The sequence below is a fragment of the Phyllostomus hastatus genome, unplaced genomic scaffold, assembly GCF_019186645.2.
Source record: "Phyllostomus hastatus isolate PE091 unplaced genomic scaffold, TTU_PhHast_1.1 phas_scaffold_193, whole genome shotgun sequence".
In the NCBI taxonomy this organism is placed as follows: Eukaryota; Metazoa; Chordata; class Mammalia; order Chiroptera; family Phyllostomidae; genus Phyllostomus; species Phyllostomus hastatus.
Window position 1 is genome coordinate 877,037 of NW_025334015.1, and position 24,075 is coordinate 901,111.

At 41.9% G+C, this 24,075-nt stretch overlaps 1 protein-coding gene across 1 annotated transcript in view; it reads left to right on the top strand.

The window, feature by feature from the left end:
* The window catches only part of LOC123832539 (tubulin-specific chaperone cofactor E-like protein), a 212,638-nt gene that overhangs the window by 94,470 nt on the left and 94,093 nt on the right, over positions 1-24,075 (top strand). Inside the window, exons 11-13 of the mRNA XM_045860210.1 lie at positions 1,602-1,739; positions 2,043-2,208; positions 5,971-6,383. Coding sequence (XP_045716166.1) covers positions 1,602-1,739; positions 2,043-2,208; positions 5,971-6,383 — 717 coding nt within the window. The remainder of the gene's footprint in view (positions 1-1,601; positions 1,740-2,042; positions 2,209-5,970; positions 6,384-24,075) is intronic.

A 24,075-nucleotide genomic window follows, 5' to 3' on the forward strand; every position in this document is an offset into this window, starting at 1 on the left:
AGATCTTGGATGAGTCTCAGAACTAATGGCAAAGAGATGTGTATGTGTGTGGGAGGGCTAGAGAGCTTCTGAGTGCCATTGGGATGGCTGGTTGGTTTTGAGGTAACTTCTGGGATCAGAAATGGGTTGCTATCAAGACCTGCTTGAACCAAAGATATTTCCAACTTCATTTCAGGAGAATGAATTCACCTTCTGAAGGAGAATCCTAGTCTAAAGGAGGGTTTAGCTTTAGTCTTTCTGTGACCTTGATTTTATGCCTCTCTTGAACCTGACTCTGCAGTGACCTTACAAAAATCCAGAGCTCACTCATCTCTTTGTCCCACTTTCCTTTTGGGTAGAGCAGAGCCAAAGCATGGAGGCATATGCCTGGGTGACTCTAACACAAACACGATCAGCTGTGGCAACCACAGAGCTTGAGGAAGACATCCTCATTTATAAAGAGCTTTTCTCCTCTTGCACCTTGTCTTCCTCCCTGGGAATTCTAGGATAGGTGATTTGGGGCTTCCAAGATCCTCTACCCAAGTTTGATTACACAGGATAAGGATTTGGGTCTTTCTGTGAATCTGACAGAATGTTAATCAGCATAGTATTCAGTAGCTGAGGAAATACAAGGTTTGAGTGGAAAAGGTTGAAGCAGCCTCTCCTTTTAACTCTATTTTTATTTTAATTTCCTGGAAGCACGTGTCAAGGGGTAGGGATAAGCAAAGGGAGATAGATAGTAAAGGACAGTATTTGCTACAGCTTGTTTCCAGGACTGTCTGCAAGGCTTGTTTGAATTTGTATAACATCTCTGTCCTAAACAGTTTAACACTGAGACAGTATGTAAGAACAGTGTGATAAGAGATGGACTGGAGCTCTGGTTCCACTCCCATTATCCGTTCCTGGGTCATTGTGAGATGCAATTCATTTCCCTGAGCTTTCACTTTTTCAACCTGTAAGATGGGATTGCTCCCCACCCCCGGCCCCAAATTGCCTGTTTTTGCATTGGTGTGAAGTACAGATGAGCGCTGAGAATCTTGCAGATATAAAGTGATGCAATTAAGGAGCAATTCCTCCCCCACCCCCATAAAATGCTCCATAAAATCACTTTCCAAGTGCCATTTTTAAAAGGGGACACATCTCCCCAGATCACCAGTGTTTCCTCGGAAGTGAGAGACAGTCCATACCACCACTTCAGTCTCCTGTGCGGGGGGGCCCCCCTCACCACTCAATCTGCCAGGAACAGGTGCTGGCAGCCCTTTCCCTGCCTGGACAATTTCCTATAGTTTATTCCAATGCCGCCATCTATAGGTGCTTGTGTACAACACAAGCTGAGCCAACCTCTGAATTTTGCCTGGTTCAAATCAGAAGTATAAGAGCAGTGCTGCTGAGTCAGCCTCTGGGTTACCCTCAAGCCATTTTTCTTTCAGGAGCTCTACCGCATACATCTCACTTTTCCCACTGGAGGTGAGAACAAATCCCCAGAGGAGACCAAGTGTGAGGGCTGGCTGAGCAGCAGCTCTGGCTGCCCAGGTTAGGGAGGGTGCTGAGTGCAGGGAACCACAGAGCTGAGAGGAGGTCCTGGGGAGAGCGGGTCTGAGCCCAGCCTTCCCATCCTGCAGGTGAACACCTTCCAGGCCGTCCTGGTGTCTGATGGCTCCTATACATTCACACTCTTCAATTATTATGAAATCAACTGGACCACTGGGACGGCCAGTGGTGGCGATCCCCTGACGGGCCTTGGGGGAGTGATGGCACAGGTAGGTGGTTCTCCGTTTTACCCTTCTGCTGCACGTCTAAAGCTGGGCCTCTGCTTATATGTTTCCCCTGCCACCCACAGCCTTTAACCAGGTAGACTGAGAGGCTAGTCCCATCCATCTGGGATACCTTGATCAGGGTATAGCGGGAACCAGGCAGGCCTTTCTCAACTGAAAGGGCAGCCCAGAGACTGTAGGGTCCCTTGATTTCAGGGGTGCTAGATTCTGAAAATAAGGTATTTGGGCAAGTTAACCAATGGGGGTAGTGTTTTTGCTCAAAAGTCCTGTCTTCCTTTTGTGCTCCAGGCAGGATTTAACGGTGGAAACCTCACCAATTTCTTCAGCCTCCCAGGGTCAAGAACCCCAGATATTGTGAATATCCAGGAGACCACAAACGTCAATGTTCCAGGACGCTGGGCATTTAAAGTTGACGGGAAAGAAATTGACCCAGCCAATGGCTGCACATCCAGAGGTAAAGGAGTTCCTCTTCTCTATAGCAAAGCAGAGTTCGTTCAGTTGAGATGGAAAGGCAGGCTTTGAAGCCTCCAGAGCAGACCCGTTTCAAGGCCATATGGCTTTAACATCTCTCAACTGGTAATGGAAGTCAAGGTAATGTAGCACGCACATTCATCAGACCAACAACTAAAATCCTGTATTTGCTATACTGCGGCTTATGAAGTTCTTGCCTGGGGTGTGAACATAGTTCCCCATTTGCAACAACTGCAAAGGAGACAAGGATCGTGGATGATTTCTCAACCAGAGGGACAGAAAGGAGCCATTCTGTTTAACATCATCATTGTTGTTGTCATTTCCCTTCTTTAATTGTTTCTTCTCATCTTTACTCCTGCTCTGCCACCGGCACTTTGTAGATACAGGAGTGGGCAAACTTGGAGTGTTGCCTGGCCTCTAAAAGAGTAAATCAGTGTTAGACCGTATGATTAGGAAGAAAGAAAAAAGTGTCATAGTCTTTAGGGTAGCTCTGCCTAAAATCCTCCCAGCAGCAGCAAAATCTGCAGGAGCTTGGGGAGAATCAAGAGCAGCCTAAGGGCTGTGTGAACAAATGGAATTAGATCTCAGCGGCTTCCTTTTACATCAACATCTGAAGTTTGGGGTCCTTTCTGAATAATCAGAACATCTTGGGTATGCAAAAAGCCCAGGGGTCTCACAGGAACAGCCAGGTTTATAGATACCTGCTTCCTATGTGTACAAAAGTATTCTGAAAACAGGATTTCTGTTAATATTTCTGCTCCTAGGAGTGGAGACTAGAATTAGTAAAACACCCACCCACCCATCCATTTAGCCATCCAGCCATTGCATGTTTCCAAGAACAGTTTAAGACCCATAAGGTGCTAGCCATGCTGTTAGGTCTGAGGAGGAAGGCTCTCTCACCTACCCCGAAGCACGGTAGAGGAGAAGAGTACCACAAAAACAGTGAGGGTACGGTTTAGGGCACAGTGTGGTAGACATGAGTGCAGGGCGCTATGGAAGGGTAGAGGGTAGCTCTGGGGAAAATGTTTTCAGACCTGTAAAAAAAGTTTTGTAATGGGATGAAGATTTCAGGAAGTCTCTTGCCTCCTTAGATAGAAAGCCTGGCTTGGTGACCTGCATGTCTCGGCAACCCCATAGTGTTGGGTTTCTCTTTTGGCTCAGCTTCAAGTTGTATAATATGCAGAAAAGCCATGTTTACCTGGTCTGAAGCCCCCATGCCCAAGGCCCCCAGTCCCTGCATTGTGTTCAGGCTCATGACACCTCTGCCTTTGCTGTAAGAGAAGGTCATTTGTGAAGGGGGTCTGCCTGGACATCTTGGCCCTGCAGACTCTGTGAAGTCCTCCATGTTCAGAATAGCAAATATCTTAGAGTAAGACTGGTATTAAACCAGACAGAAAAGAATCTAGCTCCAAAGCTCACCAGGATTTCAGAGATTGAAACCTCCTCCCTTACAGAGTATAACTACAGCTTTACTCAGGTCTGTGAAAAGTACCAAACCAACACTCCATTCTCTCTCTTCATTTTATGGTCTGGACTGGAGATCCACCCAGCACCTCCCCTCCCTTTGTCCAAGTGTCACCGTGTTGACTGGCTGTGACTGTGCAGCCTAAATGACTAGAGACATCCTCCCAGGGTCCTGGGCGGGAGTCAAATGCCATGCTAATGGGAACATTGGCTTGCAGAGCTGTGTGTTGACTAGATGCCAACTGTCTAGAGCCCTCACTTTGATTTCATGCTTTTCCTTCTGAATTATGGGTTTGGGTTTCACATACGGGACAAATTCAATATCCTTATACAGACTACTATGTATTTTTATGTGCCCCTGGACATACAACAATCTAACAAGACTGGGATTTGGCCTGGGTGATGGCAGATCTGGTTTATTATATCATCATTTTGCAAAGAAAATTATCTGAGAGAGTCTACCTTTTCATCCCAACCTCCTCTATTCAAAGGCATTTACCTCTCATTTATTGAATTCTGAAAAAGCAGTGACTGGAAATTACACTGAGAGGAGGCTGTTACAATACATGCAGTCGGGACCAGGGCCGAAGTTTGCCGAGGTTTGAGGAGCCTTTCTCAGTGCTGATGCGTATGACCTACTGGGAATGTGAATAGATCTATTATCCCATTTTGGGATGCTGTGCTCACCAAGTATGAAACCTAATTGCCTGCTGAGATACAATTATTCCTATTGGATAGACAGAGAAAAGACTTTTGGGAGCAACCATGCCTTCAGCTGGGGTAAACCTTGCAGCCTTGTACTATTCACTGGGTCAGGGCTATCAACTCATTTTCACTGGGAGACACATCAGCCTCGTGGTTGCCTTCAAAGGGCCAAATGTAATTTTAGGACTGTATAAATGTAATTACTCCTTAACTATGGGCAAGGAACTTGATACTGCTGCCAGGTAGAAACAAGGTGCTAGGCCGGATAAAACAAGGTGGAGGGCTGGATTCAGCCCACGGGCCTTGTGTTTGCCACCTGTGCACTGGGTAGTCAGTTTTATAAAAACATGAGAAATCTTTTCAAACTACAGTTTCAAACTATAGCTACTCCTGGTCTACCACATTATTTGTATATCTTAATGTTGTGTGTTTGATACTTTCCTTTCCAGAGATTCTCACTTTACAAATGCCCCACCTCTGTTGGTGGGCACCAGCTTTGTAGAGCATCACTGTGCCCCCCAGGGCAGGGCTAAGGAAGGAACACCGTCCACATTTATGGGCTAGAGAACCAAGACTGATGGAAACCAAGTCAGTAGTCACAGCAGGAAGCTGCAGAGCTGTGACCATTGCCCAGTCCCCTCAACTCTGACCCCCAGCCAGGGACCATCACAGCTCTCAGCCTTGAGTTCTCCTAGTGCCATGGAAGGTTGATATTAACAACCAGCAAATTTCAAAAATTTTGATGGAGATCATTTATTTAGGGAAATGTCTTTAAAGACTGGTTGTCTACCAAATAAATAGCAGTTGAACACTTAAAAAATGAGCACATCCCTTAAAACCATGTCCTTGCCTCTAACTCGTCCTCCTCCTGTCAAGAATTTCGGTCCAGCAGATGAAGGGAGAAAAGTGTGGGGCTTTGCCAGGGCCTGGAGTGAGAGGAAAGACAAGTTGTACAGACATAAGTTTTATCTAAGCAGCGTCTTCAGGATTCATGAACCCTGGAAGGTGCCAAGCAAGAGGTCAGCCCTTCCTAGCATCTTCCCAGAAAGACTGGGATTATACTTGTACATCTGATCCCTGGTTCATGCTATTGACCTCTTCTGCCATACACTGTTCCCCCAACAAATGTTTGTTGAATCAGTAGATGGATGAACGAGTGAACAGTGTTGCTGAGTTACCTGGGGAAGCAGAGTCTTCTGTGGGATTACTCTTCTTCTTTTTGCTGAAAGGAAGGCCATCACTCCTATGTCATAGAATTTCCCATAGATTAAGACAATGTGTCTTTCCTTGAATAAGAGTGTGCTTACCTGCATGGAAAAGATTGTGCCAAGAGCTTAAGCTGGATTCAGACAGACTCACTTGGAATCCTGACTTCGCCACTGAGTTGCTCAGTAATCTTGGGTGAGTTGCTTGAATTCTCTTAAGCCTCAGTTCCCCACTTATCAAGTGAGGGCAACAATACTTATAAGATTCCTTTGTGGATTAAATGGTTTAGTGCAGGTCAAGCGTTTAGCCCAATGCCTGGCACAGAGGTAAGTGCTCAGTAAATGTTGGCTCTAATGTCATTATTCCCCAGGACAGTTCCTTCGGCGAGGGGAGGTGTTTTGGGAAGACCTGAACTGTACCATCAAGTGCCGCTGTTTGGATTTCAACAATGAGATCTATTGCCAGGAGGCCTCTTGTAGTCCCTTTGAAATATGCGACCCCAAAGGCAAATTCTTCTACTGCAGCCCCGTGGAGACCAGTACGTGCGTAGTGTTTGGAGAGCCACACTATCACACTTTCGATGGCTTCCTCTTCCACTTCCAAGGCTCTTGTGCCTACCTCTTGGCCCGGCAGTGTTTGCAGACTTCTAACCTCCCCTTCTTCAGCGTGGAGGCCAAGAATGAACACCGGGGAGGATCAGCTGTCTCCTGGGTGAAGGAGCTCTCTGTGGAGGTGAATGGCTACAAGATTCTCATTCCCAAAGGAAGCTATGGAAAAGTCAAGGTGAGATGCCCTCCATTCTTCACAGGGAGATGGAGAAGATACTTGCTGTTTGTGTCAAAGAGACACATGGCTAAATACCCTGTGAAATGCTCTGCTAAGCTAAGTTTTATTTGTATAACCTAAGCTCCCCTTTTAACATGTCTGTCTCTGTTGTTTATCTTAAAGCACAATTTACATTCCTGGTTCCCTCATAAGCTCTGGTATATCACACACACAGACACACAAAAATTCAAGCTCAGTGGTAACTGGGAAGAGAGGTAAGTTCAGTTTCTCAGTACAGGCTTTGATGAACCATTCTCACATCCCCATCCCATCTGCCCGAGAGATGCTGCTGCTTCATTCTCAGGGGAGCCTCCCAGTTGATTGGTGCCTTCTGAGGGACTGCCTGTGTAGGCACCTGCAGAGGGCTTGGTGACCCTGTAGAGAGGCCTGGGCAGGAAGGACTGTGAAGGCTTTGCCCAAACATCCCTTTCGCAGGTCCCTCATTCCTGTCTTCAAGAAAAGAGAAGGCTATGGCTGTCTGCTGGTCTATTCAGCACATGCAAATAATCCTTGTCACTGTGTGCCTGAATTTCAAGCAGGCACATTGGCAAGAGAGGCAGAGTGAAAAGCCACTAGCAATTACTCAATATGTGAAGGCTTCAGCTTTCATAATGTTAATGTAGACCTATTACAACCATGTATTTATTTAAGCACTAATAACCAAGACCTCAAGCAGCTGTTTGCTGCAAACCATACAATCCGATGGAGGTCATCACAGAGATTACAGAGGAGAACTTAATCTGATGCAGGGAGTTCTTTCTTTTTTATGATGTGTTGTGGTTTTAATTGATACAGAGTGTTCAACAAGATTCAGGATTGAGCTACTAATTTCACTTTTTCTGGTTCTGCCCTTCCTAGGTCTTTGGAGCTAGTCTATGTTGTAATTAGAAAACTGAGCTATTACTGTGGTTGCTATTTGGTTAGTCTCCCTAGGGAGAGTCCTCTATTTCAAATCGAAGGTATGAGTTTGGGGACAGAAGTTTGGAGACTTTCCTCTTTAAATTTATATTATGCTGTTGGGCACAGTACTTATCCTTGTAGATAGATGCTAACATTTTCAAGCTAGAAAAATTTTCACTAGCTTTCCCTTACTTCCTGTGTTGTGGGGTGATGTGTATAATATCTGCAGTTGAAAAAGAAATCTTTGTGCTTTATTCCTACTTTCCATTGTGATGAAAATTCTTTTTCACTCTAGTCAGACTTTTATTTTTTGAAGGAAGGAGCATTGACATTCCTTTTAGGCCCTGCAGCTCTGCTAATTTTGTGTAGCTCTTTTTCATCTTCCAAGTTTACGGCGTCAATTCCTGAATTTTCTGTAGCAAGAGGGAGAAGTGGATGTGAATGTAAATGTATCAGAAAGAAAATGTTCTGTGACTCCAGCTGCCAGCTAACAATGGCTTCCTTTTCCTTTTGCCAAATGGCTTCCAAGTTTCTCTGAATAAACCTCCTTTTCTGGGAAGCGGATAGGTGGAGGATGACAGAGCTCCCACCCAGGGTAAAGTGGGGACAGGGCACAGGATGGGAAGCAAAAAAGAGTCTGATATGCCTGCAAGGCAACTGACTTCTTCAGATGTGCTGGACCAGGCTGGGAATGTTCTTGTAAACTAGAGATTTCCTGTCTCCACATGCTGGGCTGAGGAGCTGGGTTACGCATAGAGATTTCCCCCTTTGAATTATTTCATGTAACAAAATAAACAAAATAGCCAGCTAAAATCCATGTATAATAAATATGGCCTTGTGGCCAATACTTGTCAGTTCTCCTATTTCTCCCCCAGATAAACCTGGGGATTTTGCGCTCCACTGAAAAGCACTGAGACCAAGCAGCTTATGGTGATGAGGAGCTCAGACTCTGGGTCAGAGTTGCTCTATTCTTGTGCACCACTGCCAGCTGAGTGGCCTTTTTCAGCTTTATTTTCTCCATTTGTGAAATGGGTGACAGCATCAGGGAGGCGGGGCTCTGGGGCTGTAGTTGGCTGCCTCTACTCAGTCCTGGGAGAGAGGGAACAGGGAGCAGTGGAGGGCACAGCACAGAAGTCCAGCCAGCGAGAGGCAAGCCAGCCCTTCCACCCATGTCATGCAAGACTGAACCTTAATTTCTCCACCTGTGGAAGATGGTGATGGCTAGAACCTACAGAGAGGAAGGAGAGCAGGGGGCGAGATTCATCAACCATAGTTAATCAAGAGTGAAGGGCAGACTGGAGGAAGGAAATGAGATTCACGTGTAGGGGTAAGCGCTCTCTGGGAGCACCTGCTCTGAGCACTGCCAGCTACAAACAGGGACTCTGTAATTCATGGTTTAAACAGAGACGTGTGAAAGTGAAAGGAGATGCAGTGAACTTAGGCCATGAAAAAAGCTATAAAATGGCAATACCAGTGCCTATGGTTGCCCAGGGGTAAAGTCAGTCTCAGTGGGACAAGATCAAATGTAGAGAAACTTTGGGGACTGCTGCAATATCCAGAGACAGTCTGCCCGTGGCTGCTGCTCTGAGACACAGAGCAGAAGCTTAACTAAGAGAAGAGCATTTAGTAATGGATGTGCAGTTGACCACGAACCATGTGGGGGTTAGGAATGCTGACCCCCTGCACAATCAAAAATTCACATATAACTTTTGAGTCCCCCAAAATGTAACTACCAATAGCCTACTGTTGTCTGCAAGTCTTACCAATAATATTAACACATATTTTATACATTATATGTATTATGTACTATATTTTTACACTAAAGTAAGCTAGAGAAAAGATTAAGAAAATAATGAGAAAGAAAAAGTATATTTACAGCACCTACTGAAAAAATGTGCATATAGGTAGATCCACACAGTTCAAACCCATGCTGTTCAATGGTCAGCTGTACTTGGGATTAACAATTATACCAATGTTGGAGAAGATTCCACTGTTTACATCTCAGCTTAGGACAATATGTAGTTACCATCCAAGACTCTTACTAGTTGACCTTTAGCTCCTAGGTTATTCTTTCTATGTCTAGCTCTCTGTTGTTGGGTGGCTTATTTCTTTTTTTAATTTATTTTATTGGGGTGATGTTGGTTAATAAAATTATATAGATTTCAAGTGTACAATTCTATAATACATCATCTGTATTATAAATGTATTGTTCTGTGTTCACCGCACAAAGTCAAGTCTCCTTCCATCACCATTTATCCCCTCTTTACGTTTTTCTACATTCCCCACCCACCCTTTCCTTCTGGTCATCACCATACTGTTGTCTGTGTTTATAAGGTTTGTTTAAATCCCTTTACCTTTTTCTCACAGCCTCCAAACATCCCTCCCCTCAACAACTGTAAGTTTCTTATCTGTATCCATGAGTCTGTTTCTATTTTGTTTGTTAGTTTATTTTGTTTATTAGATTCCACATATAAGTGAAATCATATGGTATTTGTCTTTTTCTGGCTGCTTTATTTCGTTTAGTATAATACTCCCCAGGTCCATCCAAGCTGTTGCAAAAGGTAAGATCTCTGTTTTTTTTTTTAAGGCTAAATAGTATTCCATTGTATTAATGTACAACAGCTTTTTATCCACTCATCTAGTGATGGACACTTGGGCTGCTTCCAAACCTTGGTAATTGTAAATAATGTTGGAATGAACATAGGGGTGCATATATTCTTTCAAATCAGTGTTTCAGGTTTCCTCATGTATATGTATTCCCAAAAGTAGAATCACTGAATCATAAGGCCATTCCATTGTTGTTTGTTGTTGTTGTTAAAGTTTTTTTCTTTATTTATTATTGCTTATGCTCTTACAGTTGTACCCACTTTTTCTGCTTTTTCCCACCTCCACTTATCCCTTGCCCTTTTTTCTCTGGCCATCACCACACTGCTGTTTGTGTCTGAGTCATGCATGTATTTTCTTTGGCTGATACCTTTATCTTCTTTCTTCCAGTTCCATCCTTCCCTGCCCCCTGACAGCTGCCAGCCTGTTCCATGTGTCCATGTATCTGTTTCTATTTTGTTTGTTAGTTTATTTTGTTCATTAGATTCCATATATATAAGTGAGATCATATGGTATTTTTCTTTCTCTGATGGGCTTATTTCATTTAGCGTAATAGTCTCCAGGTTTATCCCTGCTATTGCAAAAGGTAAGAGTTCCTTCTTTTTTATTGTCATATAGTATTTCATTGTGTAAACGTACCAGTTTTTTATCCACTCATCTACTGATGGGCACTTGAGTATTTTACAGATCTTATCTATTATAAATGATGCTGCTACAAACATAGGGGTGCATGTATTTTTTTGAATTGGTGTTTCAGGATTCTTAGGATATATTCCCAGAAGTGGGATTACTGGGTCAAACAGAAGTTCCATTTTTAATTTCTCAAGAAAACTCCATACTGTTTTCCACAGTGGCTACGGCAGACTGCATTCCCACCAATAGTATATGAGGGCTCCCTTTTCTCCACATCCAGCACTTGCTGTTTGTTGATTTATTGATGATATCCATTCTCACAGATGAGAGATGATATCTCATTGTGATATTAATTTGCATTTTTCTGATGATTAGTGACATTGAGCATTTTTTCATATTTGTATTGGTCATTGGTATGTATTCTTTGGAGCAGTGTCTACTTAGGTCCTCTGCCTATTTTTTAATTGGATTGTTTGATTTTGGTGTTAAATTTCATGTATTCTTTATAAATTTTGGATATTTACCCCTTATCACATGTATCATTGGTGAATATGTTCTCCCATTCAGTGGGCTGTCTTTTCGTTTTGTTGATGGTTTCCTTTGCTGTGCAAAAGCTTTTTAGTTTGATGCAACACCTTTTTTTGTTTGTTTCCTTTGCCTGAAGAGACATATCAGAAAAAAGATTGCTACAAGAAATGTCTGAGATTTTACTGCCTATGTTTTCTTCTTGGAATTTTATGGTTTTGAGTCTTACATTAAAGTGTTTAGTACATTTTGAGTTTATACTTATATGTGGTGTAAGGTGGTATAGTTTCAGTTTTTGCATATATTTGTCCTACTTTCCCAACACCACTTATTGAGTAGACTGTCTTTACCTCATTGTATGCTCTTGCCTCTTTTGTCAAATATTAATTGAACATTAAAGTGTGGGTTTACTTCTGTGCTATTCTGTTCCATTGATCTATATGTTTGTTTTTATGCCAATGCCAGGCTGTTTTAATTACAATGATCTTATAGAGTCATTTAATATGACCTAGAATGTTTTCTCCAACTTTGCTCTACTTCCCAAAATTGCTGTGGCTATTTGGGGTCTTTTGTGTTTCCAAATAAAGTTTTGGAATATTTGTTCTAGTTCTAGGGAATATGCCATTGGTGTTTTGATAGGAATTGCATTGAATCTATAGATTTCTTTGGGTAGTACGGACATTTAGTCATGTTAATTCTTCTTATCCATGTATGTGGTATATGCTTATTTGTATCTTCACTTTTTTTCTCCATAATTTATAATTTTCCAAGTACAGGTTTTTACATCTTTGGTTAAGTTTATATCTAAGTATTTTCTTTCCTTTTTTTATCCTCACCCAAGGACTTTTTTTTTTTCATTGCTTTTAGACAGAGAGGAAGGCAGAAAGATAAACATCAATGCAAGAGAGAAGCATCGATTGGTTGCCTCCTATCCTATACCTGCCCCAGCCAGGGTGTCTGGACTAGGGCTCAGAACTGCAACCTAGGTATGTGCCCTGACTGGGAATTGAACCTGCAACCTTTTTGGTTACAGGACAATGCTCCAACCAACCAAGCCACATCAGCAGGGCCATTCCTAACTATTTTATTTCTTTGATGCAATTTTAAATGGGATTGTTTTCTTAGTTTCCTTTTCTGATCATTATTGGAGTATAGAAATGAAACTGATTCCTGGATATTTATTTGTATTTTGCTACTTTTCTGAACTCATTGATCAGTTCTCGTAGTTTTTTTGATGAAATTTTTAGGGTTCTCTATATATGGTATCAGATCATCTGCAAATAATGACAGTTTTACTTCTTTCTAATTTAGATGCCTTTTATTTCTTCTTCTTGGCTGGTTGTTGTGGCTAGGACATTCAGTACTATGTTGAATAAGAGTGGTGAAACCAGATATCCCTGTCTTGTTCAAGATAATAGTTTTTCTCTGTTGAGTATGTTGTTGGTTATGGTTTGTCATATATGGATGGCCTTTGGTGTCAAAGTATGTTCTCTCTATTCCCACTGTGCTGAGAGTTTTTATATTAAATGAAGTACTGGGTCTATCAAATGCTTTTCCTGAGTCTATTGATGTGATCATATGATTTTTATTCTTCATTTTGTTTATGCTGTTTATCACATTAATTGATTTGTGGATATTGTACCAGTTTTGCATCCTCCCAGAATAAATCCCACTTGGTCATGGTGTACTGTCTTTTTAATGTATTGCTGGATCTGGTTTGCTAATATTTTGATAAGGATTTGGGATCTATGTTCATCAAGGATATTGACTTATAATTGTTTACTTTGTAGTGTTTTTATCTGGTTTTCAAATTAGGATAATGCTGATCTTGTAAAACGAGCTTGGGAGTCTATCCTCTTCTCTCATTTTTTGAAATAATTTGAGAAGCATAGGTATCAGTTCTTCTTTGAATGTTTGAAAGAAATCACCTGTAAATCCATCTTGACCAGACCTTTTGTTTATTGAGAGTTTTTGATTATTGATTTATTTAACTTCATTTGTTATAAATCTATTCAGATTTTCTGCTTCTTTCTGATTCAGTTTTGGAAGATTGTGTGTTTGTAGTAATTTGTCTATTTCATTCAGGTTGTCCAATATAGTTGTTGTAATGTTTTATTAAAATTCTTTTACTGTAGTATCAGTTATTACTTCTTCACTTTCATTTGTGATTTCATTAATTTGGATCCTTTCTCCTGTTTTTGATAAGTCTGGTTAAAAGTTTCTCAATCTTGTTTATCTTTTCAAACAACCAGCTCTTGGTTTCATTGATTATTTTGTATTTCTTTTTAGAGTCTATTTTCTGTTCATTTCTGTTCTAATCTTTATTATTTCCTTTCTTCCACTCACTTTGGGCTTTGTTTGTTCTTTTTTATGTTCCTTTAAGTGTAAAGTTAGATTGTTTATTTGAACTTTTCCTTGCTGCTCAGGGTAGGCCTGTATTTATATGAATTTCCTTCTCAGGACTGCTTTCTCTGTGTTCCATAGATATTGGGTTGTTGTCTTCTCATTTTCATTTTTTTTCAAAGTATATTTCTTCCTTGACTTCATTGTTAATCCATTCATTGTTTAGTAACATGTTATTTAGCATCCATGTGTTTGTGTATTTCAGGGTTTATCTTTTTTTTTTTTTGCAGCTGATTCTTGGTTTCATATCATTATTGGCCACAGAAGATACTTGATATAATTTCAATCTTCTTAAATTTATTGAGATGTCTTTGTGTCCTAACATGCATTCTATTCTAGAAAATATTTCATATATACTTGAAAAAATGCATATTCTGCTGCTTTGGGGTTAAGGAATTTAAAGATATCAATTAAATCTGTTGATCTAGTGTGTTATTTAAGGCCACTGTTCCCTAGTTGATTTTCTGTCTGGAAGATCTATCCATTGATGTCAATGAGATGTTAACATCTGCTCCTTTCACTGTATTACTGTCAATCTCTCCTTTTATGTCCATTTAGATTTGCTTTATACAATAGATGCTTCTGTGTTGGGTACATAAATGTTTACAAAGGATATATTCTCTTATTGGAATGCTCCCTTTATTAATATGTAGTGTCCTTCTTTATCTCTTATTAGAGCATTTGTTTTAAAGTCTATTTTATCTAATACAAATATTGCTACTTCAGCTTTTTTAAAATTTCCGTTTGCATTATATCTTTTTCCATCCCTTTACTTTTAGTCTGTGTGTATCTCTTGCTCTGTGGTGAGTCTCTTGTAGACAGAATATGTTACAGAACAGAGTGGGGGTGCTGAATGATATAAAGACCCCCCTTTTCCTCCAGGGGTTCCTTCCCACCTACTGGATTCATTTTGCCTGCCACCTGAGGAAAGATGTCTCTTAATACCAGAGATCAGTGAAAAGGAAAGGAATTTATTATTCTGGAGATGTCCAATGGAGCCCCTAGGCCTCCTCATTCATTGTCACTTGTACCCGGAGCTCCTGTGGGGGAAATAGTGATGGGTAAAGTTCCCCACAAATGCACACAGTCCTCCTGGCACCCTCCACATGGCAAAAAGGAGCACTTCCAAAGCCTCGTGGTTCTGACTCTCACCCAAGCCGCATGGTCCCAACCAAGACACCAAAGCCACGTGGTCCTAAACAGACACGTGGTCCCAAAAAGACAGGGGCTCACTGGCTGTCGTGCCTCCATTTAAATCCCAGCACCAATCTTCCTCTGCAGCCCCATTTCCGGCTCCTCTCACAACTGGCGACAGCTGCCAGCGTTCTGGGCACGTATGGCCCTGTGGTGTGAAGGCAATTATCTCCAAGCTCTTCTGGACCCTATTACAAATTCCTATTTGGGGCTCCCCTCTTGGCTGCACCCTGTAACACATATACCTGGGTCTTGTTTTCTTATCTATTTGGTTAACCTAAGTATTTTCTCTGAAGCATTTATGATCTTTACATTTAATGTGATTATTGATAAGTTTGTATTTGTTGCCATTATATTCTTTATAACTCTGTTCCTCTATGTTTTTTTTTCTTAAAGAAGACCCTTTAACGTTTTTTGTAATACTAATTTGTTGGTAATGAACTCTTTTTAGCCTTTCTTTTTTTAAATCTGGGAAGCCCTTTATTTCTCCTTCAATTTTAAATGATTGCCTTGCTCTGTATAGTAGTCTTGGTGGTAGGTCCTTGTTTTTAATCACTTTGGATATTTCATACCAGTCCCTTTGGACCTGAAATGTTTCTCTTCAGAAATCACCTGACAGTCTTATGGGAGCTCCTTTGTAGGTAATTGTCTTTTTTTCTTTTTTAAATTTTATTTTAATCATTGTTCAAGTACAATTTTCTATCTTTTACTCCCATCCCAGCCAACCCACCCAGCCTTCCCCACCTCCCTCCAATGTCCATCTGCCCCTAGTTTTTGTTCATGTATCCTTTATACTTGTTCCTGTAAAACCTTCCCCTTTTCCCCTGAAACTCCCCTGAAATTCCCTTCCCTCTCCCCTCTGAACACTGTCAGCCTGTTCTCTATTTCAGTGTCTTTGGTTATATTTTGCTTGTTTCTTTGATTTGTTGATTAGGTTCCTGTTAAAAGTGAGATCATGTTTGTCTTTAACCACTTATTTTGGCTTATTTTGCTTAGTATAATGCTTCCCAGCTCCATCCATGCTGTTGCAAAGGGTAGGAGCTCCTTCTTTCTTTCTTCTGCATAGGATTCCATTGTGTAAATGTACCATAGTTTTTTGATCCATTCATTTACTGGTGGGCATCTAGGTTGCTTCCAAACTTGGCTATTGTAAATTGTGCTGCTATGAACATTGGGGTGCATAGGCTCTTTCAGATTGGTGTTTCAGGGTTCTTAGGATATAGTCCCAGCAGTGGAATTGCTGGGTCAAAAGACAGATCCATTTTTAGTTTTCTGAGAAAATGCCATACTGTTTTCCATAGTGGTTGCACCAGTCTGCAGTCCTACCAACAGTGCACTAGGGTCCCCTTTTCTCCACAACCTCTCCAACACTTGTTGTTTGTTGCTTTGTTTATGATGGCCATTCTGACTGGTGTAAAGTGGTATCTCATTGTGATTTTAATTTGCATCTTTCTGATAGCTAGCAATATTGAGTATCTTTTCATGTGTCTCTGGGTCCTCTGTATGTCCTCCTTAGAGAAGTGTCTGTTCAAGTCCTTTGCCCATTTTTTAATTGGGTTGCTTGTCTTCTTAGAGTGGAGTTGTGTAAGGTCTTTGTATATTTTGTTTAGATTTTTTAAAATTTTATTTGAATCATTGTTCAAGTACAGTTTTCTCCCTTTTACTCCCATCCCAGCCCACCCACCCATCCCTCCCCACTTCCCTCCCATTACCAACCTCCCCCTAGTTTTTGTCCTTGTGTCCTTTAAGTTTGTTCCTGTAAACGCTTCCCATTCTCCCCTGAAATTCCCTCCCCTCTCCCCTCTGGTCACTGTCAGCCTGTCCTCTATTTCAGTGTCTTTGACTATATTTTGCTTGTTTCTTTGTTTTGTTGTTTAGGTTCCTGTTAAAGGTGAGATCATATGGTATTTGTCTTTCACTGCCTGGCTTGTTTCGCTTAGCATAATGCTTTGCAGCTCCATCCATGCTGTTGCAAAGGGTAGGAGCTCCTTCTTTCTTTCTGCTGCATAGAATTCCATTGTGTAAATGTACCATAGTTTTTTGATCCATTCATTTACTGATGGGCATCTAGGTTGCTTCCAGCACCTAGCTATTGTAAATTTTGCTACTATGAACATCGGGGTGCAAAGGTTCTTTTGGATTGGTGTTTTAGATCTTTTGGATTTAGTGTTCTTAGGATAGAGTCCCAGCAGTGGAATTGCTGGGTCAAAAAGCAGATCCATTTTTAGTTTTTTGAGAAAATGCCATGCTGTTTTTCATAGTGGTTGTACCAGTCTGCAGTCCCACCAACAGGGCACTAGGGTCTCCTTTTCTCCACAACCTCTCCAACACTTTTTGTTTGTTGCTTTGCTTATGATGGCCATTCTGAGTGGTGTAAAGTGGTATCTCATTGTGGTTTTAATTTGCATCTTTCTGATTGCTAGCGATATTGAACATCGTTTCATGTGTCTTTGGATCCTCTGTATGTCTTCCTTGGAGAAGTGTCTGTTCAAGTCCTTTGCCCATTTTTTTAATTGGGTTGCTTGTCTTTTTAGAGTGGAGTTAAGTTCTTTATATATTTTGGAGATTAAACCCTTGTCTGAGATATCATTGGCAAATATGTTTTCCCATACAGTTGGTTCTCTTTTTATTTTGATACTGTTTTCTTTAGCTGTGCAGAAGCTTTTTATTTTGATGAGATCCCATTTGTTTAGTCTTCCTTTATATCCCTTGCTCTTGGGGACATATCAGTAAAAATGTTGCTGCATGAAATATCTGAGATTTTCCTGCCTATGTTCTCTTCTAGGACTGTAATAGTGACATGGTTTATATTTAAATCTTTTATCCACCTTGAATTTATTTTTGTGTATGGTGTAAGTTGGTGCTCGAGTTTCATTTTTTTTGCATGTAGCTGTCTAGTTCTTCCAACACCATTTGTTGAAGAGGCTATTTTTACTCCATTTTATGTTGCTGCCTCCTTTGTCAAATATTAATTGACCATATAGATTTGGGTTTATTTCTGGGCTCTCTGTTCTGTTCCATTGGTCCATGTGCCTGTTTTTATGCCAGTACCAGGCTGTTTTGATTACAGTGGCCTTGTAATAGAGTTTGGTATCAGGCATTGTGATCCCTCCTACTTTGCTCTTCTTTCTCAAAATTGCAGCAGCTATTCAAGGACGTTTATGGTTCCATATACATTTTTCAAGTGTTTGCTCTATGTCAGTGAAATATGCCATTGGTACTTTAATAGGTATTGCATTGAATCTGTATATTGCTTTGGGTAGTATGAACATTTTGATGATGTTCATTCTTCCGATCCATGAACACAGTGTATGTTTCCATTTGTTTGTGTCTTCCTTGATTTCTTTCTTGAATGTTGTGTAGTTTTCTGCATACAGGTCTTTTACCCCTTTGGTTAGGTTTATTCCTAGGTATTTTATTTTTCTTTTTGCTATATCAAATGGGATTTTTTTCTTGATTTCTGCTTCTGCTGTTTCATTGTTGGTGTACAAAAATGCCTTTGATTTCTGGATATTGACTTTGTATCCCACTGTTTTGCCAAATTCATTTATTAAGTCGAGCAGGTTTTTGGTGGAGTGTGGGATTTTTTATGTACACTATCATGTCATTGCAAACAATGGCAGTTTTGTTTCCTCCTTTCCAATTTGTATGCCTTTTATTTCCTTTTCTTGTCTTATCACTGTGGCTAAAACTTCCAATACTATATTGAATAGAAGTGGTGAAAGGGGACAACCTTGTCTTGTTGTTTATCTTAGTGGAAAAGTTTTCAGTTTTTGCCCATTGAGTATGATGTTGGCTATAGGTCTCTCATATATGGCCTTTATTATGTTGAGGAATGCTCCCTCTATTTCCACTTTGCTGAGTGTTTTTATCATGAATGGGTGCTGTACCTTATCAAATGCTTTTTCTGCATCAATTGGTATGATCATGTGATTTTTGTCTTTGCTTTTGTTTATGTGATGTATTACATTTACTGATTTGTGAATATTGAACCATCCTTGCATCCCTGGAATGAATCCCACTTGGTCATGGTGTATGATCTTTTTAATGTATTGTTGGATGTGGTTTGCCAATATTTTGTTGAGGATTTTAGCACCTATGTTCATCAGTGATATTGGCCTGGAGTTTTCTTTCTTTGTTGTGTCTTTATCTGGTTTTGGGATTAGGATGATTCTGGCCTCATAAAAAGAGTTTGGGCGTCTCCCATCTTTTTCAATTTTTTGGAATAGTCTGTGAAGGATAGGGCTTAGCTCTTCCTTAAGTGTTTTATAGAATTCTCCTGCAAAACCATCTGGTCCAGGGCTTTTGTGTTTAAGACAGCAAGAGAGTATTCTATGATATTTACAGTAGCGTCCAGTAGAGAAGAGATAGGAGATCCTTTGGCTATGTATAGTGTTAACCATGATCTTCCACCCAACTACCCACTATTTAGAAAGGATGGAAAGAAGATAAGACTCTTGTTAGGAAGGGAAGGATTGTGAGTTGGATCTAGAATACAGTGAAGTTTTGGGGGTCAGATTTTGAGGTAAGATGAGAATAAAGGATAGTAAATAGGTGTACTTTGTGAGAGAATAGAGTTAACCACTACAGTAATAGAGTTCAGGAAACTGAAGTGAGCTAAGATCTGGGAGGAGTGTTGTGAAGTATTTACAATTTTATGGAACAGCTATTATTTACAATAATATTAGAGCAACAGTCATATGACAGAATCTCTGTGATCTGGATAACAAGAATAGGGAGTATAGGACCTTAAGTAGTGTACTAAAGGAACACAAGTGACATGAAGGACAGTAAATTAACAATACACTATGTCAGAGAGAACAGGGGAAACCTGTCAAATGATGCAATATAACCAGCCAAGCAACAGAGATTATACAGAAAGGAGTACAAAAATACTATTAAAATAAAAGATGTAGAAATAATGAAAAATGTAATACAAATATGCAATAACTTGCAGGTTCGCTGTAAGCAAAGTGAATTTTGTCCCACTGTCTCAACTGTTAGGTTGCCCCCTCTTTGGGTCCAGCTCTGGTCTTTTCATAGTTCCAGGGTTTTTTTTTTCTTTTTGTCTCACTTGTGGGTATTTAAAAAGAAAGGTAGAAGAAGAGAGGAAGGAGAGATAAAATTGGAAAGAAAGGAAGAAGAGAGGAAGAAGGTATTGAAAGATAAAACAATAATAAAAATTTAAAAAATATAAAAGATTTCTAAAAAAAACCCAAAACCCAAAAACCTCTTGTTGTTTTCAAACTGGCCAAGCTACAAACTGGTTTTTCTGGTCTTGCTGGCTGAGGGGTGATTGGTATGGCTTTTCTCCCTTCCCTTTCTGCACTCAGCCAGTCTTGTGCCCGCTCCCCAAAGTGAGCCTGATGCCTCTCCCCAGAGCCTTGGAGTTGGATTCAGGTCTTCCTGAGAGTGCTCTTTCCCCAGGGGTTACTGCTGTGGACTGGGGTCCAGTGCGTGCTCGCTCAGTCAGGCTGTCTCCCGTGACACAGGCTTGGGTGCACACCCTTCCTAATTGTATGGAGGTGCGCAGGGTCTTCTGTGCAAACTTCCCCACCACCTCAGGATCACTGTGCTGCTGGTTGGGGAGGAGGCAGAGCAGCTGACGTCGGAGTATTCCCCAAACTGCTTTTATTTTTGGGAAATTGCTCCTACTCAAGCCTGCGGTCCGTACAGCCCAATTCTCCAGCCAGACCAGTGATTATCGGCAGTGCTTGTCACGCAACTCTCAACTCTCCCAAGCCAGCGTCCACAGACTCTGCGGGTGATCCCCTCTCTGCCACTTCTAGCAACCAGGTCCCTCCCAGTGCTGTTTAAACCTTGATTGGCCAGGGAGGGAGGGAGCAGTTGACCCGCCTCTCTCCCAGGGACTCTGCGGCAGGCCAGCCGGGTCACAGGCACCGGGCCTAGGGCTGCAGCCTCCCTGGTTCCTGAGCTGGTCCCTGGGATCTTATTGGCCTGAAGCAGTCTCCCTATAGGCTGGATTTTTAGTGTCCGCTCCAATTTTTGGTCTCTTATTTTCATATGCTGGGGTACTGTTTGCTGTTTGTTCTGTTCCTCCATAGATCAGCTAGGTTTTTCTCCCATGTGTAGGAGGAAGTGGAATCTCCTCCCTCCTACCCCATTGCCATCTTCCTCTTTCCACTGGTAATTGTCTTTCTGTTGCTACTTTTAAGATTCTCTCTTTGTCTTTTACCTTTGCCACTTTATTTATGATGTGTCTTGGAGTGGGCCTTTTTGAGTTCACCTTGTTTGGGACTCTCTGTGCTTCCTGAACTTGTGTGTCTTCTTCCTTCACCAGGTTAGGGAAGTTTTTAGTCATTATTTCATCAAATAGGTTCTCTTTCTCTCTTCTTCTGGTACCCTATGATGCATATGTTGTTATACTCCCTGTTGTCCCAAGTGCCCTTAAATTATCCTCATTAAAATATTTTTCTGCTGTAATTGGGTGTTTTCTGCTACCTTGTCCTCCAAATTACTGATTCAGTCCTTTGCTTCATCCAACTGACTATTTATTCCTTCTAGTGTATTCTTCATTTTAGATATTGTATTCTTCTTTTCTGGCTGTTTTTATGGTTTCTATGTTCTTTTTCATTCTTTAGAAGTTTTCAATAAATTTACTGAAGTTCTCACTAAGTTGCTTGAGCATTCTTATAACCATTTGCTTTAAACTCTGTTGCTGGTAGCTTGCTTGCCTCAATTTCATTTAATTCTGTTTCTCGAGATTTCTCGTCTTCTTTCATTTGGGCCATGTTTCTTTGTCTCCCTATTTTAGTTGCTTCTCTTTGTTTGTTTCTACGTATTAGGTAGAGCTGCTATGTCTCCCAGTCTTGGCAGGGTGGACTTATATAGTAGGCGCATTTTGGGACCCAGCTGCATAGTCTTCTTAACCATCTGAGTTTGATAGTTAGTGAATGTAACTTGAGTGGGCTATGTGAACCCTCCTTTTTTGTAATTGAGTATTGGTTGTAATTAGCCTGTTTATGTGTGGGGTCAACTCTCAGGCAGGCTGACTGTGAGGATTAACCCTGACCACCATGTAGAAGTTGTTTTGTGGTGCTGACTACCCAAAGTGGAATTTGCCTCAGCAGGTTCTGGTACCTGTCAAGATGTCCCTTTGGATGTTCTGCCTATGAATCTAATTAAATCCTGCTCTGACATGGTCTGAAGCTGCCACTGGGTGTGTCTGTTCTGGTGCCTTTAGGAAGTACTCTGTTGCGGGTCAATGTCAGTCACCACCTGTGACTAGCCCTAGGCAACTTATTTGGAGCTACAAAGTGATCCACAGGTTGTGGCTGTCCTACTAGGCCTTGGTGTGTGTAGGAACAACCAAGCTTCACATCTAGGTTGGCTTCCACCAGCACCGAGCATAGGGCAAGTCAGAAAAAGTCCCAAGGCACTCTGAGATCCACCTCCACCTGCCTCCACCTGCCTCCACCTGCCTCTACCTGCCTCCACCTGCCTCCACCTGCCTCCACCTGCCAGCTGTCTGTTAGGCTCAGTCACTGAAAGAGCCTCTGGCAATATTTGAATTGAATCAGGGAGATTCAGTCCTCACCAGATAGGGGCAAGTGGAGTTACCAGACTGATGCAGGTTGAAACTCGGTTCCACTGCTGGGTCTGAGGCCACTCAGCAAAAAGTCCCAGGGCACACCAAATCTAGCTGCTACCCATGGGGTGCCTGCAGATCATTATGGTGGGGCGGGTCTCAGGGAGTCATCAAGGTGAGACCAGTTGAGTTTATCAGGCCCAAACAGTTCAAGGTTTGGCTGTGTGTAGGGAAAGCTCTGCACCAATCAGGTGTGCTAGGGAAAAATGATGACCACCCATCCTAGAGCCACACAACTCAGTTTGCCTCAGATTCTCCCAGGAGCCCTAGCTCAGCAGGGCAGGGCTGTCAGGAGTCAAGAGGGTGGGGCCACTGGATCTCTAATGAGGGTGAGGCACAGATTAGGCTTGGGGTATAGTGGGGAGAATGGTTTCTGCTTCAGAGCCACACAAATCAGTCTGTCTTGGATTCTGCACAGACCTCCTAGAATGACCGTGCTCAGCAGGGTGGGGCCATTTGGAGCCTAGAAGGTGGGGCTAGTGGACCTCCCATGAGGGGAAAAGTGGGGGAAATATTGCCCACTCTAAAGCCACACAACTCAGTCACTGACACTCCCTGAGTCTGCCCTGACCTCTACACCTCAGCTCAGGCAGCTGACTCCTCAGAAGGGCATGAGCTCTGTGGGGTATTGTGTCAGGGGGTTCAGAAGGGGGGACTGTTGCATCCCCCAAGGCTGATGCCATAAGGAGGAAAGTGCTTCGTCCAAGAAAGGTGACATCTGCAGTGTGGGAGAGAGACTCAGCACAGAAACCCTGGTAGCTCTTCTTTCAGCTCTGTCCCCAGAGCCACAATTCCTGGTCTCTCCTCATGAGACTCTCTAGTCTGCTCTATCATCCTTTTGCTGGATCCCAGGTTGAGTGGATGCCAATGAGACTTTGAGCTCTGGTGCTCTAAGAGGGTGCCTATGCCTCTATCAGACTCCCTTCTCCCTGTTGTGGACAGAATCCTGCTGATTTTCACAGCCAGATGTGTGCAGCACCTCTTCCCACTCTGGTGCTTTGAGCTGGGGAGCTTGGGTTGACCCTGAGACCCCTTGTTTCTCAGTTGGGACCTCTGCAGCTGAGATAGCCCTACAGAATCTCAACCACCGCCATAGGAGGGGGGCTGGCCCTTTTCACTTTCCACCCTTCCCACCAGTCTTTATTTATTGTCTTTTGCAATTTCTTTCTTATAAGATTTCTGTTCCACTAGTCTTCAGTTGGTAATTGAGGATGATTGTTCTGTATTTTAGTTGTAATTCCAATTTGGACCTGGGAGGAGGTGAGTGTAGCTTCTACCTACTCCACTGCAGTCTTGGATCTCTGGACAGTGCATTTCTTGAGCATATTTTTCTTGTCCACTTTCCTCATCAAGTCTTAGTAATCTCTAGAGATAGAGAAGTGACATATTATCTGCCATGGTAAATCTTCAGACTGATGCTCGGTTAATTGTCTCACTTCCTAGACAACTCAGAAAGTAGGAACAATGATGGCACTAAAGACTCTTGTCCTTCTTGGATGCCAGAAATCAGTAAGAGTCCAGGGCAGCTTAGAACACATATTTGTACTTATAGTCAATTCCTCCAAGGACTCACCATCCCATCCTAGCCCACAATAGGATATCTGTAGGTGCTAGGCATGATAAATGTGAAAAAGAAGAAAATTAACTCTGTTAACAGCCTTATCAAGCCACCTACTCAAGTGAGCCAGACTTGGGCCTTACTCTTTATTCCCCCCTCATTTCTCACTCTCCACTGCAAAACTCCACCAGGTCCTGAGGGTACCCCATGAGCATGTTCCTCAC